Source organism: Acomys russatus, chromosome X (genome assembly GCF_903995435.1).
Source record: "Acomys russatus chromosome X, mAcoRus1.1, whole genome shotgun sequence".
Lineage (NCBI taxonomy): Eukaryota > Metazoa > Chordata > Mammalia > Rodentia > Muridae > Acomys > Acomys russatus.
This window is the reverse complement of record NC_067169.1, coordinates 105050202-105070573: the sequence shown is the minus strand read 5'-3', so window position 1 is coordinate 105070573 and position 20372 is coordinate 105050202. Positions and strand designations below refer to the sequence as shown.

Here is a 20372-nt window from a genome sequence, read left to right as displayed (position 1 = left end):
ACACAAATGACCAAAAACTGTTTTAAATGGTAGCCAATATCTCTTATCCATCAGGGAAATGCAAGTTGAAACTTTGAGATAGCACCTCACTATGGTCAGAATGGCTATCATCACTATAGGACAATAAATATTGGAGTGAATGTAGGGGCAAAGAGCTTTTATTCACTGTTGATGGGGTGCAAATTTGTACGGCCACTGTAAAATCATGTTTTGAGACTTCTAAAATAATTAGAACTACCATAAGAACCAGCTATTTCCTTCTTGGGCATATACCCATAAAATTACATAAGCTACCATAGAGATACATGCACTCCATATTTATTGCTGATTTATTCATTATTGCAAAGATTTAGAATCAATCAAATTGTCCATCAACAGATGAATGGATAATAAAAATTTGGTGTGTGTGTGTGTGTGTGTATACTATTCAGTTCTAAAGGAAAATGTAATCACAAAACTTTCAGGAAAATGGATGGACTTAGGATGTATAATATTAAGTGAGGTTATACACTCTCAGAAAAACTTCATGTTCTGTCTTGTATGTGTAACATAGCCAGCAGCTATGTACATGTGAGTTCATATAACATGGAGAAAAGGGAACAAAAAGGGCTAAAAATTTGGGGGTGAGAAGGACTAACAGTAGGAAATGGACACCAGTTATATGACAGGATATAAAACCAATTATTTTTCTATTTCTAGGTTAGTAGTGGATTGTTTTCTTTTCTTTTTTTTGTTCTGGTGGTAGATAAGTGTATAAAATATATGTGCGAAAGTATATAAGGCACTGTGAAGTTTCACAGCTTCAGAATGGCTGTTTAAACCATTTATGGAAGGAAGTGTGTTGAGATGTATAGACTTTGGGTCTGGTTAATTTTGGTATGTGATATTTTTTATTTGTAAATATTTTATAATAAAATTTATAAACTTTTAAAAAAATATTTCATGTTTATGTTTTATGAGACACTGATGTAAATGCATTCTAATGTTAGCACACATCTATCTATTAAACAACCTTGTGAGATAGGTACTACTGCGGATACTACATTATGGGTGAGGACATTTAAATTTAGATTGTTTTTGTAACTTGGGTCTTACAATTAGTAAGAAAGAGTTGGTATTATGACCAAGGCTTCTGTTTCCTAAAGCCTACTTGTAACTATTATGCTATGCTGAGAACTCTTGTGTTTCAAAAAATCAGGGACATTTAAATTTTCTCTTTCGATACTTAAAGTTTTCATTTTTAGATGTTATTTACTTACTTTAAAATTGATCTTCCACTTTTTAAGGGTCTGTAAAAGATATACTCTAAAAGTCTGGAGAAGGTTATGCCTTTCTATTCACTTTATGCCCCTAGAAGGACTAAACATTTATTTTGAATATATAAAACTCCAGCGCATATAATGAACTGACATTGCTAAGATCTGGATACGTTCTTTCTTGTGTCTCAAAGGATGCTGTTACATCAGCGCTGTGCTATGTCCCAGGAGTAGATGTTTACTTTTTTTCCATCTAGGTCCTTTGCACTCTCAGACTGAGGATTTAATACTAAGGTTCCGTTTGGTGAAAGGAAAGTCTAGCACACCAAATAAATAATATGATTTGACCATGTTTTCATTTCCTCTAAATTCCTAACAACCCACCTATATCAGTTTCATGTCATTAACTGGAATGTCAAATTTATTGAGCACCTTCCTTATGCCATGGATTTACAAATCTGTCATTATGATTTTCTTTCTGCTGAGATTCTTATCAAACATATTGACCAATGTTCAAATCCAAGCCATGTTATTCCAAAGCTTATTGTATGTAATATACAATAATGGGCCATTTTCTCTTTGGGGGCTTTTGTTTCCTCGCTTAGAAAGGAGGGAAATGGTACGCTGAGAAACTACTTAGTGTCTGGGAAGATATTAGGTCCTGCTCTGAAGGGGCTCATGGAAATAGATCTACAATTATGACTCAGGGTACAGTGTATTGTGCATCTTTTGGTTTCTTTTGCTTGCTAGAGTTGTGAAGTCTGACTCTAGAGGAATGAGTACAATGCCTCTTTCTTAGGAAGTCAATTCTGTAATTCTATTGGGCCGTAAAATAAGTTTGTATATGGTACTTAGTATTTGAAAAATGAATACAGGAAACTTTATAGTTTTTATTAGTAGCCACAACTGGCATTTTGAAGTCTTATTTTGATATTGAATCAACAGGTAATACATATTGCATCTTTATTATTTATGAACCATTTGACTTAGTATTTCCCAGTAATTTGATTGTGTCAGATACTATGCTGGGCGGTGTTATAGTAATTGAAATTTTTAGATATATTTCTGACCTTAGCAAAATTGAAATCAAATTAGTGTCATTCTTGGCTGCCATTTCTGAATGTGTACAGCTTGAATGAAATGGTGACTATGGAAGCCACACTGTAGTATATGTGGGGGCATTTGAGGGAGAAGGTATAGCATTCAAGCCTTGAGAGAGGCAATACGGACATAAAAGGAAGTCCCATGGATGTTTATTGCAGAGACAGAATTGCAGCTTAAGAGATAATGAGACAATGTGTGGGTCAAAAAACTCTAGAGTTATTCAAATCTTCACCCCTTACCTAACGAGTCTTATTTGACTTCAACAAAATGCTAGTACACATACACACACACACACACACACACACACACACACACACACACACACACACAAGAAAATCAACTAAAGATGAATGGTTTTCATATAGAATTTGTGTTTTATTGAGAAGGATTTTAAAATAATAGTTATGTAATAAAACTTCATGCTATGTTGCATATGATCAGGTTTAAATGTATTAGAGAAGAGATTGAATGGAAGTTGACTTTCGCTAGTCCATCTAATACCACAAATATCCTAATTTACCCAAGTAAATGTCTTGCTGACATTTAAAAAAAAACTGATAATGGAGAGTCATGGTCCAGCCATTACTAATGTGAAAGCTCCTTTGTTGATTCCAACTTGACTACTTTTATTGGTACAGACATTTGTTAGTAAATATAATAAAACCATCCACATTAGGACTTTGGGGTGGTCAATCCCAACTCTTTACAGTGTAAATTGAAGTTTGTTTTGCCAAGAACCTTTGTGGCAAGGTCTTGCTATGTAGTCTTAGATGGCTGGCATGGAAGTCTCTTATGTAGAACTCACAGAATCCACCTGCCTCTGCCTCCGGAATGCTAGAATAAAGCTATTTGCTATCATGCCCAGCCCCTTTTGATCTTTTGTGGGATTATACTGTTCTATTAAAAAGAATCTAGGCTTTTCTTGTTCCTTTCATGTATATATCCAGTTGTACAGCTGTCAAATTTAATCACTTATTCAATCACTTAGCTCATTCACTACTTAGTGATAGAAATGCTATGTAATGTCAACCTTAATTTCCTATAATGCTGTATATACTATTATAAAATCGTGAATTCAGCATGGTAGCTTTAGTATGGGTTTTTATTATCTGTTTTGTCTAATACTCTTCTCACCTCCACATCAAGGTAAACACTGCTTAATTTAGTATTTTTTAAGCACCTCTTACTTCTTTTGTCCTGCATATTTACTCTTATTTTGTTTACGGAATTTTGTGAGTTTTTAAAAAATAAACCTTTTCTTTGACTTTTTCATACATATAAAAACTACTTTTAAATTAATCTCATTTTCCAGTCTTGTCTACATAAATGCCTTTTCCTACATTTATGTCTTCATATATATATATTTAAAGATACTTTGTAATCTATATGTCTGTTCTTACTTGTTGACACTTGATGTACAGACTCTCTAGCTGGTTCAATTTCAACATTTCCTTTGTGCTTTATTTTCTTTGTATGCATTGTAAGATTTTATTTATTTAATGTGTATGGGTGTTCTGTCTCCAAGAATGTCTGTGGAGCACATGTGTGTAATACCTGAGGAGTCCAGAGCTGGCACTGAATCTCCTGGGACTGACCTACAGATGATTTTGAGCTGCCATGTAGGTTCTGGGTCCTCTGGAAATCATCCAGTGCTATTAACCACAGATACCGTTCCAGCACCTTAAGTTTTATTTTTAAGTCCCTGCGTCCTTTGAAGGTCTTACTTAGATTTTACTCCTTAAGTGTCAGAATCTTTTTTATTTTGCCCTCTCTGAACGATCTCCATATTCCAGGTTAATATAGAACTTTACCTGGTTAGCAACAAAAGAGATGAGCATTTGAAGGTACTGACAACCTTGTTGCAATATTATAACCTTATAGTTTTTCACATGATTCCTAAAGTTTGTTTCAAAGTGTTCAGTTTAGTTTGGATAGCTATTTGGGGGGGTCAATAAATTTTGTTACTAAGAAAGAGATTTACCAGACCCAAGGGCTATTATGCTTGCCCTCTCCAGCTGGATACCAGCTTGCCAGACCACATGTTCTCTTGATTGTGATTTCTAAGCCCATTGTGTGATGCGCTTTCAAGCATATTCGCTAGATATGCATGAGAGGATAGGCCCTACAAACTAGAAGCCATTCAGAATCCTCATGGGTTCCACTGAATAATGTACTTTCTTACTATGAACTGAGAAGAAAATTGAAAACTTAGAGGACATTTTTGATGTCCATAACACTCTCCTGATTTCTGAGAAACTGGAAAACTCAATGAAACTATTTAATGCCCTGTCTAGAATTTAAGTTTCTGAGAGACTGTGCTTTTAAATTAAACTTTAGCACTGTTTCTCAACAGTACACACTTTAAAAAGCATTGGAGATAATTGATCGAGGCAGTGACTCTAAATTAATAGCATCTTCTCTGGCACAAAATAAGAGTTTCATAAATGTGAACTATTCTCATTTTTATTTTATTGTGTGTGTATGTAACAGATGTGTTTGTGTGGGTATGTGTATGTGTACATGTATATGTGTGCATTTAGGGGATAGAGATTTAGATTTTGTATCTTTCCCAATCACCTTTTATCGTATTTTTTTGTGACAGAGCCTCTCACTGAATCTGGAGCTCACTGGTTGGCTACGCTAGCTGGACAGATAGCCCTAGATAGCCTTCTGTCTCTGACCCCTTTCTACCTAGTACTGGGGCTCCGCATCTGTGCTACCTCTTCAGTTTTCTGTGGGTAGAGGTCACAATTATGGTCCTCTTGTTGCCTCAGTTCCCCACTGAGACATCTCCTCAATGCTAACTTTTATTAACATCTACAAATGCAGATTATTTAAGTAAGATGCCAGTTTTTATATGCATGCTAGAATGGATTCAGCTTGGCAAGGTACCTGTATGTACTACTGACTATTTTGAGAACCTTAAAGTTATTCTTGAAGATTTTACTTAATACAATTCCCAGTATCCTAGTTGATTAGGAATTCATATAGAGCACATTTTACATGGAACCTGGTTATCCTTACCAGAATGTGGTAGAAAAAAGTGAACTCTTACAAGTGAGAGGACAGTGGTAATTTTCCAGATCTGAAAATTTGGGTCTAGTATAGTATGAAATGGAAGAAGGGTGCCAATGAAATTGTACTAACATTAGTGGAAAACACAGACCTATAGTGCCAGTAAGTGCTTATGACCTCAGAAGGAAAGGATTGCCTTTCCTGTGGGAATTCAAAGCTGTCGAGGAGATATTTTTGCTTGTCAGCACTATGTGAAAATTCCCCCACAGCCAAGAATTAAGCTCCAACACAGATCTCATTTGCTAGTGAAAGAAACCAAATAAACCAGGGCAATTGAATTCAACCACCCATTTGGAACAGAGACTGCCAAGGTAGCATATGTGATGAAATTAGATGGTCAGCTCTTCATTTGTAAAATGAAAAGTTTCAGGTATCTCAGTACAGGAAATGAACCTTTTTGTTCAAGGTTAGAGTGCTTAGTGGCTTGCTTTGTCTCTCGCTGGCTTTGATAGTTGCTCGGTGCCCATTTAAAGTTCTTGGGAGTGTTTTAAATATTCGATGTGTATTTAATTTCCTACATCCCTTCTTTAAACCAGAAGTCTGAACTTAACTAACATGCCTTAGAAAAGTAAGCACAAAAGTTATTTCCCAAATTACTGAGTAAATGTGAGCTGAAACTGATAAAGGCCATAGAATTGTTTTGTTGTTGTTTACCTGTTTTTTTCCCTCCCTCCTTTCCTTTTAGTGCTGGAGATGAACCTAGTTCCTCAGACATGCCAGGTCCAGTACTCTATCACTGAGCCATGTGTCCAGACCTAGAAAACTTGCTTTTGTTGAAAGACAACTTAAATTACAGAACTCAGATGTTGGTTTCCAATCTCATAATATTAAACCTATTTTGAGGACAGGGGAGGTGGTTCAGCAGGTAAGAGCACATACTGCTGGACTGGAACTTCAGTTCCCACAGCCAGCCAGTAAACTCTAGCTCCAGGGGATCCAAGTCCCTCTTCTGGCCTCTGACTCCCTCTTCTGTCTTCTGAGGGCACTGCACTCACATGTACACACCCAACCCCATAGTAAAAAATAACATTTTGAAGCCTGTTTTACTTATAGCTTTCTACTGTAGGGGGGCGGTCTTTAAATTTTTCCTTTGAGGCTTGTTGAGGTTGGCTTTGGGAGAAAGGAGGCACCTTGTCCCATCTAGGCTGAGCAAGTTTACTATGATTGTATTGTAGTCACCCAGCTTTCTTTAGCATCAGCAAGTCCTTGATTACTTATCTAACATTTGATTAAACAGTGTTTAAAAGCCAGAATGTTTAAATAGCTAAATTTTTCCATAAAGAAAACATGAAGAACGTATCAAATTCCTATTTTAGGAGCCTTGAGAGAACAACTTTAAGCTTGTATGGAGACAGACAAATAGCGTAATATTCTGTCCTATTTGTGCTCCTGGTAGTCCATGCTTGATTCTATCTTAAAGCAGCTGTTGTTCCCATCTACATGAATTCTACACAACTGATTTGTAGGCACATCTTTTCATCATATGTGTGACGTAGAGCCTCGAGAAATAGTAACTTCAGGTATAAGGATCTCCCTTCATGCCTACTACAAAGTTCAGCTCTGGTCTTTGAAATGAACGTACATGTGAGAATCCACCAATATTTTCTTTTTCTTTTCTGTTTTTTTTTTTTCTAGACAGGGTTTCTCTGTGTAGCCCTGGCTGTCCTGGACTCACTTTGTAGACCAGGATGGCCTCGAACTCACAATGATCTGCCTGCCTCTGCTTCCCCAAGAGCTGGGATTACAGGTGTGCACCACCATTTCTGGCTGCCTACCAGTATTTTCAAGCGCAGTATCTTTTCTGTTTAAGTGCTCCTAATAAAGAAGGGATGCTAACTATTGAGATTAAGACATGCCATTCATTTGCTGTAATGCTGTGATGAGTTCAGAGAGAGGCCCTCACTGGCTGCTTCCTAAGTGTAGTGACAGACCTCTTTATGCTGCCAAATCACTATATGCTACCTCAGTGTAACTCGCTGACAAATACCATTCTTACAAGACTCACATTTAAACCAGAGAGACTTCAGTTCATGGTAGTACACTTAACAGCATCTTAGAAGACCTGAGTATAGTCCTCAGTACTGCAAAGCAAGATAATTAGTGAAGTACTGGGGCTGTTTATAAAATTCATAGGATAAATAAACATTATCTGATAGTTTTTAATTATTATTTTGAATGTGGGGCTTAGAGGAAAATGCCAGTAGAAAATTTGTCTACATTTAAAAAGAGTTCCTCATTATAAACAATTGAGATTTTTTAAAATTGAGCATCAGCTAACATAACTTGTCCTGTGAACTCCACATGTGGGCTATGGCAGGCACATTTACATGCATATGTTCACACACTAAATATAAATAAATATTTTGAAGTACACATAACTTCATAAAAAGATGAGAACATTCGACAGACTGAGTATCATGTATTATAACAGTAATGGTCAAGAGAAAGCATTGCATCTTTTTTTTCTTCCATGACCATAGATATTAACTGAAGGAGGTTATTTAATGGGTTTGTGAAACAATAATTTAACTGCTACTTGGAAAAAGGTATGTAGTTTTTGTTAACCTAGGGCTACTGTGGAAAAATGCAACAAAGGTTGAAAAAAATCTTTGAAAATGTTCTGCACATAGGTGAAATATCTTTTATTTTATAGTCTCCTTTATCTGGACAGAAGGCTTGAGTGTTTTCTAGGATGCTTGAGAAAGCCAGGTCTCCATCTGCAGCACTGTGCATTTCCAATGTGCCCTAAAGAGTGCAGTATTGGGCCACAAAACAAGGACCTGAAGCAAATGTGAGTCCTTGAAGGCTTTTAACTCTTGTTAGCCTGCCAATTCAAGCACTGTGTGGCAGGTGTGTTGGGTATTTGTAAAGCCAAAATACATGGCCACAAGAAATTCAGAGGTTATACACATGTTAAGGAAAACTAAAAGTGGAAAGAAAGAAAACGCTGGATTCATTATTCATTCTGGAGTCCTAGAAAAATAATGTAAAGTGCCTCCTTAGCCATTGTATCTTTGTGGTCTTTGGAACTACGTAGGCATTGGCCGTGTTTCTATGTGCTTACTGGCTTGGAGAGACAGAGTGGAGAAAAGGAGCAGATAAGGAGAACGTAGGCAAACGGGACAGAAGCAGCTGATGGTAGTTAGCTTGCATTCCTTCTGGAGTACATTCCTGCTTCTTTCAACTCAACAGAAATAGTTCTTCCTACTTTTTGTTTGCTTGTTTGTATGTGTGATAATTTTTTATGAAAAATAAAAGGTAGCCTTTAAAAGTATAGTGCACTTTTTTCAAAAGATGCACTTACTGGAGAGCTTTTCGTATATGCAGTGTATTTCCTTATATTTTAATTAGTGGTCTTATAGATGGTTATTATTTTGAAGTTTATAATTTTGAGGAAATAGTCAAATGTACTGTTCCAGTGGATTCAAAACCTAGAGAAGTAGACAGAGCTCTGATACTTAGAAGGTGCTGAGTGATGAAATTCCTTTCTAGCAAGGTACAGCTTATAGGCTATTGTTAAATTACTGTGCCACCTTAGTATCCTTCAAACTGGAAAGCCTTAGAAGCACAACCGTACTTAAAATTCTGATAACAGGACAAAAGGCAGCAATATTGAGAGGCCACATTCTTTACTATCAGAGAGCTTAACAGAGAGAGTAAAGTTGTGCCGTCAGCTAGAATAATGAAAAATGTGATCTGTGTTATAAGAAAGAACCCGGTATCTTGATGTGCTTTAAAATATTGGTTACGGAGTCATAGGGCTAGAACTACGGCTTTATCACCTACTTAGCTACGTGAGGTTGTACACATTAATGACTCGCAGCTACGTGAGGTTGTGCACGTCCCAGCCTCCAGTTCCCCATCTGTAAGATGAGAGCAGTAGAATCCTCTCCAGGAGGAATCTAGGCAGCAAGAAATCTTAGCGTGAATACTTTCTCACTATTTCTCTTCACGACTCACTTCTGTGCGAGCGTTTAAGGGTGAATTTAAGAGTATTAATTAAACCACAATACCTGGTGTTCTGTTTATGGTGAGTTGGAAGCTTGTGTCGAATTCACAGGACCTAGTGTCTACTTCCAACCCTTCACTAACTCTCCAAAATAATCTCTCCAGTTCGCTGGGTCTTACATTAGTTCCTTATCTAAACGAATATAGGAAATTCCACAAAGCCAGAGATCTTATCAACATCCTCACCAGTGCCTGGCACGGAGCAGATCCTGGATATATGTTGGTTCAGCACAACTTGGGGATATTATGAAAGGGATGATACAGACCAGGCAGGAATGGAATGCTGTGAAGGAAGCGTAAGTATACCACAAAAATGACTAGCTTTCCTCATTTGAAATTCCCAGGGGAGATAAATGTCCTCTGCGGAGAGCTGTGCACAAGACTTAGAGTCGGCCTGGGGTCATGGCTCAACATCTCCGAGCTTAGTCATGTCAAACAAGTGCTTTAACTTTATGGGCTTCCTTTCTTTCATCAGAATATTTCAGCTATCACTCATGCCTCGGAGTATTTTGAGATAGCATGAGAAAGTCTTAGGGTTCCATTCTCAGCATGTCAGAAAAATCCCAACAACGACCAAAAAACTGCAGCCTTCTTGAGAGAACAAAAGATCAATGCAATCCAAACATGTGGAAACTGCAATACAGAAAAAAGAACAAATGCACTAATTTCATGCTCTGCATTAGAGAACTCTAAATCAAAAAGGCCAAAGTCTATTCCTGTTGCTCAGATATAAAGCAGTGAGACTAAAGTTTTACTGTCTCCCAAACTAGGTGATTTTAGGAATATAAAGAAAGCCTAATTTTATTTTTTTCAAAATCTAGCAGAAAAAGATAATTATTTATATATATTTTGTTACATTTTAAAATATTTTATTAATTTATTCATATTACATCTCAATTGTTATCTCATCCCTTGTATCCTTCCATTCCTCCCTCCCTCCCATTTTCCCCTTACTCCCCTCCCCTATGTCTGTGACTGAGGGGGACTTCCTCCCCCCTGTATATGCTCATAGGGTATCAAGTCTCTTCTTGGTAGCCTGCTATCCTTCCTCTGAGTGCCACCAGGCCTCCCCATCCAGGGGACGTGGTCAAATATGAGGCACCAGAGTTAGTGTGAAAGTCAGACCCCACTCTCCACTCAACTGTGGAGAATGTCCTGTCCATTGGCCTGATCTGAGTAGAGGTTTGAAGTTTACTTCCCCTATTGTCCTTGGCTGGTGTCATAGTTTGAGACTCTATGGAAAACTACTCAGCTATTAAAAACAAGGAATTCCCGAAATTTGTGGACAAGTGGATTGAGCTAGAAATGATCATAATGAGTGAGATCACGCAGAAGCAGAAAGAGTCAAATGGTATATACTCACTTATATCTGGACACTAGCCCAAGGGATATGTCCCATGAAAGTCTTCACTTACCAGGAAAGTGGGACAGAGGGGAGGACATCCTATTGGGACTCTAGGTGAGAGAAGCATGGGAGAATGGGGAAATAGAAGGATCCAGAGGGTCCTAGAAACATAAAAGCCTACATTTTATGCAGTCTTTTAAGTACAGCAGCATGAGAGAACTCAACATTGTCATCAACTCCTTTTGTTGTTGTACCTCATTTCTTCTAAGCCAGCTCCCCAAATATTTTCCCTGGCTACACCATGTGAAGGAATTAGCCAGAGTCCCAACCAAGGTCACATAGGAAAAACAACAACAACAACAACAACAACAACAAAATCCCTGTTCTCCCACTCCTGATGTTACATAGAATACATGGCTGGTGGCCATTGCCTGTTTGTAATTTTCATTTGTGGAAGTTCAAAATTAAAATTTATAATTTGTATCTGTGTCTCGATGTGATGGGCCTCTGTGGAAAAACATTTCTCCATTTCTTCACTGTTTATGTTCAAAGCAAACCCTGCACCGTTATAAAATATTACTTTTGTGGTTATTTTTCCTTAACACATGTTCAAGCAGCCTGTGTAATTTAATTGTAAGAATAAGTGTGAGTGTAAACTTATACACTCTGGAGCACACTCTTACAGTGTGCTTTCCATAATATACTAAGCCACTTACGATATGGGAACTGGCTTTACTTTTGGAAATTCATTTAATTAACTAACAGTGCTGAGATTTAATGTCTCAGGTAAGGAAAATAAAGCTTGGGGTAGCCAATCACATTACTCAGTAGAGTTGCTTTTTTTCCTTTATATATATTTGTTGTTGTTGTTGCTGTGTCTCTTTAGGCTTGAAAATAGGCACATCCTTATTAGGCCACATTTAATGTACTGTCCAATTTATTCATTTAAAACTGCACATTTTGTCAGGTGTGGTAGCACACTTCTTTCCCAGAATTGTGGAGGCAGTGGCAGGCAGATCTTTGTGATTTCAAGGCCAGCTTGGTTGACATAGTGAGTTCCAGGACAGCCAGGGATATGTAGAGTAACCTTTTCTCAGAAAATAATAATAAAAGGCACAATTCAGTAAATAGGTTATAGTCTGTTTAACAACTGTGTAAACACAACTACTACTACCTAAGTCACAGCATTTCCTCATGCCAAAAGGAGGTACCTATGCTCATTAACCAGTTATCTGTTTTCCATTTCTGTGGATTTTCCTGTAAGCAGGTCTCATAAAGGAGTCATGGTAACTGGCTTGTTTTCTTACTATATTGTTCTCAAGATTCACCCATGTTACAGCATGTGTCAACACTTCATTCCTTTAGAAGGCAATATAATATTCTGTTATGTATATATGCTACATTTTGTTCATCCTTTTATCTCTTAGTAGACTTATTCTACACTTTGGATTTGTAAATAATGTTTCTGTGAACGTTGCCGAAATTTGAAGCTGTTTAAAATGATTTCAAATATATACTGAGGCACTGAAGTGCTAGGTTACACAACAATGTCTGACATGTTGAGGAACTATCATATGTCTGTCATAACCTCTACAACATACTATTTTTCATTTGCCCAACATCTTTAAACCTTTGGAACATGGTTGGTCGTATGAGTGACGGAATTGTGAAGGGGCCCTCGGGGCAGTGAGTGGAGTCCTGGAGCTTCTGTTGAAAGCCCACACTGTCCTCCGAGGCCCAGCATCGAGTGACTAACTGTAACTTCACATTCACAATTTGCCCATTAGGTTTTCCAGATAGGGACGAGAAAATCCACTGTGGCATTTATTTTTCCAGTGATAACTGAAAAGTTCAGTGATGTGGGCTTTCCTCTGGCCTATGGAAAAGACAAACAATTTCAAAAATTAAGTGAAAGAGTTTTTTCAAGAGTTGCCAAGATAGTTGCTTTATGGGCTACTTAGAGCTGACTCTTGCTTTACTGTTATTCAGGTTGCATGCATGGCATGGCATTGGCAAATTCACTTTGCATGTATCTTTTCCACTGAGTTGCTTGCCACTGTTGCTGGTCGACGCTGGGATAACCGCAAATCTTCAAGCTGCCATAATATCTAGCATACTGCTTAGCAGTACTTTCTATCTCACCTTTTGTATGTGTTGAAATCTTCCTTTCATAAAGGCCAAGGATACACCCAGAAACAACAGTCCTATCTGTTCAAAGCGTTTTCTAAAATCCAAAGCACATTTTATTTCCATCGTCCATTTTACTTCATACGAAGCGAGTCTCCAGCTAGTTGTGTCATGACCGTTTCATATGTCTCCCATGCACACGTGTTATTTTTCAGAGCAAGTTACGTTGCTCTGAAATTCCTGTGTTCTGAACTTGAGAGCAAACAAAAGAGGCTGCAATTAGACAGTGATAAGTTTAGTCTGAAGACAGATTTCTGGAGCCTCTACACGCCAGACACATGCAAAAAAAAAAAAAATGGAATCTGTAAGGGGCTGTCATGACATTTTCTGCACAGTGCACACCAAAATTAATTTTTACCCTGAACTTATCAAAAATATACTATCATTTGTAAAAAAAAAAAAAAAAAAAAAAAAAAAAAAAAAAAAAAAAAACTGGGATGTTGCCCGGTTTTGCACTCCAGCAGTATCTAAGCAGTTGCTCACTTTTACTCTGAGAAACTCTACACTGGGAAGTGCCCTTTCAGTGGCCATAGCTGCCTGGCCTATGTTGCAGTGTCAGTGAGTAGCTGCCTCCTGTTTTACATGGGATACAGTTACTTTTCTTCCCGAATCTACAGTTTGAAAGGTAGCATTGTAGTGTTCTAGCTAATTTCATTTATTTTTTTCTTGCAGGTTCTGAAAAGTGCCTTTTCTGAAAACTCTGCTGCTTGGATTCTACTCTAGAGCTCTCTTTCCAAGCCCTCTCCCCACACACCCTTCTCCACTCCTGCCCCTACAAAACCCGCTGTGCTTGTAGTTCACTGTCGGCAACTTGCCCATTTATTTTTTTCTCTCATTCTCAGTTTTCTTAGTCATTTTCCCTCCCCTTGATTTTGCAAAACGATTTTTTTTAGGTTGTAACATCCTCCCAAGCTTATTCTTCAGAGCGAAGAATTGGGGAGATAGACTTTTCTCTCCCTGATCTGAGACCTTTCCACACATTGAAGGGCAGCCAGCAACATATGCTTTTTGTAAGAGTAATTGAAAACATCAACTAGTCAGCATAGAATTCTTTTGAATGTCTGCCAGATATTTGAAGCAAATTCAGCAAAGGAACAAAATATAGCATTCACTATCTTAACCTTTATAGTCGCCTTCTTAGGACTTGGTCTCTGATTTGATTTTTGGTTCTTCTGATACATCATTGACTTAATAGGTGGCCTTTTGTCTTTCACCAGATCACACTTGGCTTCAGTGAGAACCTAAGTGCTAACAAACGCGCTCCCCCAAAGCAACCTGCTCTCACTTCACATTTGGCTCAGACTCACTTAGACTCCTTGAACCATCCACAGTCATATTGTCCAAAAGAGGGTGCACTTAATTACCATTTTGCTTTCAATATGACAGCTGTCAATGTTACTCTAATTCGTGATACCAAGTGGCTGACCTTAGAAGTTTGTAGAGAATTTCAGAGAGGAACTTGTTCTCGAGCTGATACAGAGTGCAGGTTTGCCCATCCGCCAAGAGTTTGCCATGTGGAAAATGGCCGTGTGGTGGCCTGTTTTGATTCACTAAAGGTGAGTGCCATGTGTATGCACATAATTACTTCAATGTTGTTGATTTCTAGACATTTGAAAAGAAGGTGTGCTAGAAAAGAGTAAAATTAATAACATCATCAAATTACATGTTGCTTGGTCTAAGACAAGATATAGCTCATTATGCATATTAGTAAGATATAAATGTCTGGGACCAGTCAGCTCACAGAGGATAATGTCAGACCGAGCATGTAAATGAAAACCTCACTGTTTGGGAAGATCAGGCATATTGTGATGAAATTAACTTCACTACATTTTCTTCTTGAACGCACAATTGAACAACTTGTAATTTGTAAGTATCAAGAAAGTCTTATTGTCAAGTTTGTTAAACCCAAATATAGCAAAATATGAGGGCAGGTGAGGTGCTTTATACAGGACATAAATGACTGTGTAACATGAGAATATATTTATTTTCATGTTTTGTTCATAGTTACCTTAAAGTAAGGATAAGAATATCCAAAATAAAGCAGAGAGGCAAAAAGTATGGATGGATTCTTTGTTTAATTACTAGGTTTGCCATCTTGTATTTGAAATGATTTTTGAGATTACAGCCAAATGAAACAGGTTTAAACAAGAATATAAAAAAATTCGTGAGACGTGCCTGTCAGCGTGATCAGCTTCACCTTACTAACATTGCTGTTGCTACCTGCACTGTCTATGAGAGGTGGAGTCCTTTGTGTGCTAGTTTACTCGGAATACACTTTCAAATGCTTCGCTATGAATGGTGCTGTGGTTAGGAACAGAAGTGCTTCAGACTTCAGAGGTTTTCAGATTTGGGCTATTTTAATGTACATAATGAGATATCCTTGATCTCTCGCTCTCTCTTCGTGTGTGTGTGTGTGTGTGTGTGTGTGTGTGTGTGTGTGTGTGTGTGGTCCATAGGTAACTTTAATTTAGTGTTTTAGTTCATCTGTTTTTGAATGCAATATGAGATCATGTATGGAATTTTCCAATTATGACATTATACTGGTGCTCAGAACATTGGATTTTGGAGTTTTTAGTTTTTTAAGTTAGGGATGTTCAACACAAACCTGTGTAGTTTTACTTATTTCTTTGTTTGTAGGTTTTATTGTGAACCATGCCAGTTCAATAATGGAATCTCATTATGGTAAAACAAAGGGTATTTCTAACATTGAAAAACCCTGAACTGTTGTTATTTGAAGCAAAACTAATTACTAAAAAGGATATTTTTACCTAAGCTTGGTGGCACACACCTTTTATTCCAGAATTTAGGAGGCAGAGGCAGGTGGATCTTTGTTGAGTTCAAAGCCTGCCTGATCTACATAGTAAGCTGCAGGCCAGCTAGGGCAACATAGTAAGACCCTGTTTCTGTTTTAAAATTTAAGTAATTTATTCAGATTACATCTCAATTGTTATCCGCTCACTTGTATCTTCCCATTCCTCCCTCCTTCTTTTACCCTACTCCCTTCCCCTAGGCCTGTGACAGAAGAGGACCTCCTCCCCCACCATATGGTCACAGGCTATCAAGTCTTCTCCTGGTAGCCTGCTTACCCATCCTCTGAGTGTCACTAGGCCTCCCCACCAAGGGGAAGTGGTCAAATAGGGGGCACCAGAGTCCTCTTTTTAAAAGGAACTCATTTGTGTCTTCATTTTTTGCTTATTCATGCTGTGTATTAGTTTCAGTCTACTGCTACAGGGCTGAGTTGGGCCTTGAAACAAATAGAACACTGAGCTAGTTAAGTAGAGGCACCTTTCACACAGAACACATGCAAGTCCAGGTATTGCACTAGGCCCTTTTTCATCTTGCTTCTGGAGATCTGGAATAAAGTCCCAGCCCCACTAATCCCCGATCCTTCATCTCTCTTTGCTCTTAAACATTGAGTGACTTTGTCTTTAATAAATACATAATCCCTTCACTACCTAACTTTCACAATGTCTGTAGAGATTCCAAAGAGACAATAGAAACAACAAATAAAATGTACAACTACAAAGTGAATCAAGTATAAGGTTATCTTCTTACTATTAATGAAATGTTTGTCTTAGGAGCTATTAGAGAAGGTTCCATTTAAGTAGACTTTATTACTTAGTGCTATGAGCTCATATGCCAAAATCCATTGCTAGGAGAGTGATTTTAGTCCTGCAATTTACACATATCACTGTTCTGTTTTTTACTCAATTCCCTGTGATAGGGAATTCATCGTGGACTATAGATTCTGTCTTTCTAGACATCATAGAACGATCAAGATGTGTCATCTCCCTAATCTTTGATATACTTCTTCAGGTCAGTGTTCCCATTAAAGGCATAAGAGTGCTTACTATAAAGTAAACACACTGGGGAAAATAAGAATAAATCACTTAATTATTTTCATATGCTGTATACACGTCTGGATCCATTGTCCTTGAAGTATTTCAGGCATTGTGTTAATAACTTGATGACCGTTCACACTAGATAAAAATGATTTGCATAATTCCTACCATTCTGATTTCTTTTCATGAAAACCTCAATATTTCAAATATACAAAGCCATTTACATAATTATTTAATTTGCCACCTAGATAGCACATTCATCAGAATTCCAAGTCTACACAAAAGAGCTTTGTGGCTCTTTTTTGTGTTGTGTATCCAAGATATGCAAGAAAGCTATCCTAAGATGAGGGTAATTGACCTAGGTTGATTGTACTCCTATCATATGCACAACACACAAAGCAGATACCTTAGTGATTGCTGACACATTTGTTGTTCCTCTTGAATTTGTATAATTGAAGCACCATTGAATTTATCTAAGTCTTATTTTTTTCATCGGTGGTTAAATAAATTAAACAATAATTTGATGTTTTGTAAGCCATGGGTTTTTTTTTAAGTCAGGCATGTGTGTGTGTGTGTGTGTGTGTGTGTGTGTGTGTGTGTGTGTATGTGCATTCAACTAGCACTAGCTACTTGAACAGATGATGGTTCTTTGTCCCTACATAATAGGCACAATAGACACTGTGTCCTATTTTCCCCTCATAATGAAGCTCATAGGAAGAGTGAGCTGAATGGATGGTCATGCATTGTGTTGCATTATCTTGCCTATGAAACCTGTAAACTAATTCTCAGCTACACAGAAAAGTCATGTGTCATGTTACTGTGAGGCTGTTTTCAACTCAATTGTCTTATCTTTTGGTACATTTATTTCAAATCTTCCCTTTGGTGTTGTGTAAACCATTCTGTACTGATTTCCTTGGTATTACATTCTGTCATTGATTTAGATTAGCATTTCAAATGAATTCCTCTTCGATTTGACAATAGATTGTCTATTTGTGGTTGTTTTCATAGCCAGCTTACTCTGCACCAAAAATATGAGATATATCTTGAATCTTCCATTCTATTCTTGAAGCAGTATGTGATCATCTACGTGCTATACAGGAAATAAGTAAATGCAACCAGTATTTCATTATAATAGATCAATAGCAATCATATCTACCTGTCATAATCAGTACTTTGGGTAGATTTGTAACAACTGCTTTGTAGTTAAGCTATAAGAACAGTGATAGTCAGAAGATAATTATGTCAATCCATATATCTTCCTAAATGATGAGACCTAGGAGAATAATGTACAAAAAACCATGTCTTCAAACTTCATGTGTGATTAGAAGTACAATGATATTATGACAAATAAACCTTGTTATGTAGACATATAAATGTAGCTCTAACCTTGTAGGTAATAACTGGCCCTAGGATCCATATATTCTATATTTAGAGCCACTAGTCACAACAGTTTTCACTGGCTGAAAACTTAAGTATTTTGGAGCTAAGGCTGTTACACAGTGGTTCTTTGCCCATCATGGTCAAAGCCCTGGGTTCAATTTCCAGCTTCTTACAAAAAAAGACTATTTTGATTGAATATTTGCTCATCTATTTGTGCTTAGGTACCATATGCCAGACATCAGACTCTTAGCAACATAACCTCGAGGATTACACAAGACAAAACTATTTATGAACTCTAGCAGAGAGGCTTACTTGCACTGGAAAGCCTGTCTTTCTGAGAGTCATAGAAATAATGTTTCTCTTAAGAAATATCTTCTTCAGTATTGCCCTTAAGAAGGAATAGCCCTTCATTTATGACAGTCTTTTTTAATACAGAATGAATTCATGATTAGTAGCCAAACAACGTCAGTTTATTTGAACCTTTTGCTTTGAAATAAATTTAGATTTAGAAAAAAGTTGTAAGAAAAAATAGAAACACTCCCTGTATACCCTTCACCCAGAATCCTCTAGTATTACATTCCACTCATAATACAATTATCAAAATCAGAAAATTAACACCAAGCAAAACTCCGGAATTGTGGATTTATTTGCATTTCCCCAACTGGTTCCCAGAGGCTCAGTGATTCAGATAATTAATTTAAAGAAGTTCTTGTGTCCATAGCATTTAAAACAAAACTAGAAAATCAACTTCAGCTGCTGAAAGACTATTCAATTAGAAATGTTTACCATTTATACATGAAGAAACCTAAGAATTAGTGTGTGTGTGTGTGTGTGAGAGAGAGAGAGAGAGAGAGAGAGAGAGAGAGAGAGAGAGAGAGAGAGAGAGAGAAAATTTCCCAAGATCACTACAAAGTTACCTGAAGAGGCTGATGATTCCAATCATTTGAGTCTTTATTACAACTGAGAAGAAAAGATGGAAAAATATTAAAAAGGCTTTTAAATTAAAGTGTATGGTTCAGGCCTAGTTCTTTTGCTGGGGTTCTGTGTTGAGACAGGATCTTAAAAGCATCCCAGACTATTCTCTAATTCTCAACAATCCTCTTGACTTGTCTTCCCAAGTGCTGAGATTACTGCTATGAGTCATCATGCCTGACTCATACTTAGTTTATTGTTAATCATTTAGACTGTTTATTACAAAATGGAGAACAGAAAGGAGATATTGTTGGCTACCAAGTACCCTAACATTATGACAATAGCTTGCTCCATCCCCAAGCATCAGAACACTGTGTTGACTCTGTTCCCTTGTCCATTCTTTTCCCCCAAGCACTGCATTGTTAGGCTAGCTAACCACATTGGTGGCTGGTTTTTCATAATGCCCTCTGATGCCGTTATGTACTTACTAGTAAAGTGCTCTGGCCAACTGATGATATCTGTCACCAATCACCTGGAAATTCTGGAGTAGTTGTTTAGCCTCAGAGTGGATTCTTTTATCTAATATTTTTATTATGTTTCCTTTTAACATATACATTTATGTTATTACATATGGGTAAAATAAACTATATACAGCAGGAAGAACCACAAGACAATCAGGAATTATATAAATGTTACATTCATAGTGATTTGGCTATTTGTATTTGTCCAGCTTGAAGTAAACATCTTTCCTATCTTGTTGGGTCTAAATTTCTGAACGGAGATTAATATCTATCATATCTCATCTCTATTAACTTAAAACATCTATCTTGATCTAAAAACATCTTAACCCTTAACCTAATAAGCTTAATTGAAAAGCTAACTATCTGGTCTTCAAACTCATCAGAGACTTGAGAAGGGATAAAACTTAAATACTTGAGTAAACCCAGAATACAAGTTAGCAGCTTCCAAAATGATTTTTTTTTAATTGAACTCTAATCGTCATTACTTAAAATGTTGTTTTACATGTCAGTGTCATTTCTCTCCTGCATGCAGCCAAGTTGCAATTGTGCACCTGATGATATAACTCAAGATAGGGTCAAGAATGTATTTGCTAATTACAGTTTTGATTATATCATTCCCTTGAAAATCTGAAATGAAACTGTTTCTTTTATGTCAGCTTCTTGGTTATAAAGAAACTGTTTCATGTTAGGGCAATACAGAAATAATTTTGTCTCTAGTAGCATAGCCATATGACGTCATTGC

The 20372-nt window shown here is 37.2% G+C and overlaps 1 protein-coding gene across 8 annotated transcripts in view; it reads left to right on the top strand.

The window, feature by feature from the left end:
• Positions 1–20372, top strand: part of Mbnl3 (muscleblind like splicing regulator 3) — a 94754-nt gene that overhangs the window by 24788 nt on the left and 49594 nt on the right. For 4 of the 8 annotated variants that reach the window (XM_051142530.1, XM_051142532.1, XM_051142533.1 and 1 more), the window contains exon 2: positions 13648–14531. The exons of 3 other annotated variants lie outside the window; for them this stretch is intronic. In XM_051142530.1, coding sequence (XP_050998487.1) covers positions 14355–14531 — 177 coding nt within the window. In that variant the 5' untranslated portion in view covers positions 13648–14354. The remainder of the gene's footprint in view (positions 1–13647; positions 14532–20372) is intronic. One more of the 8 variants, XM_051142536.1, reaches the window with a different exon arrangement.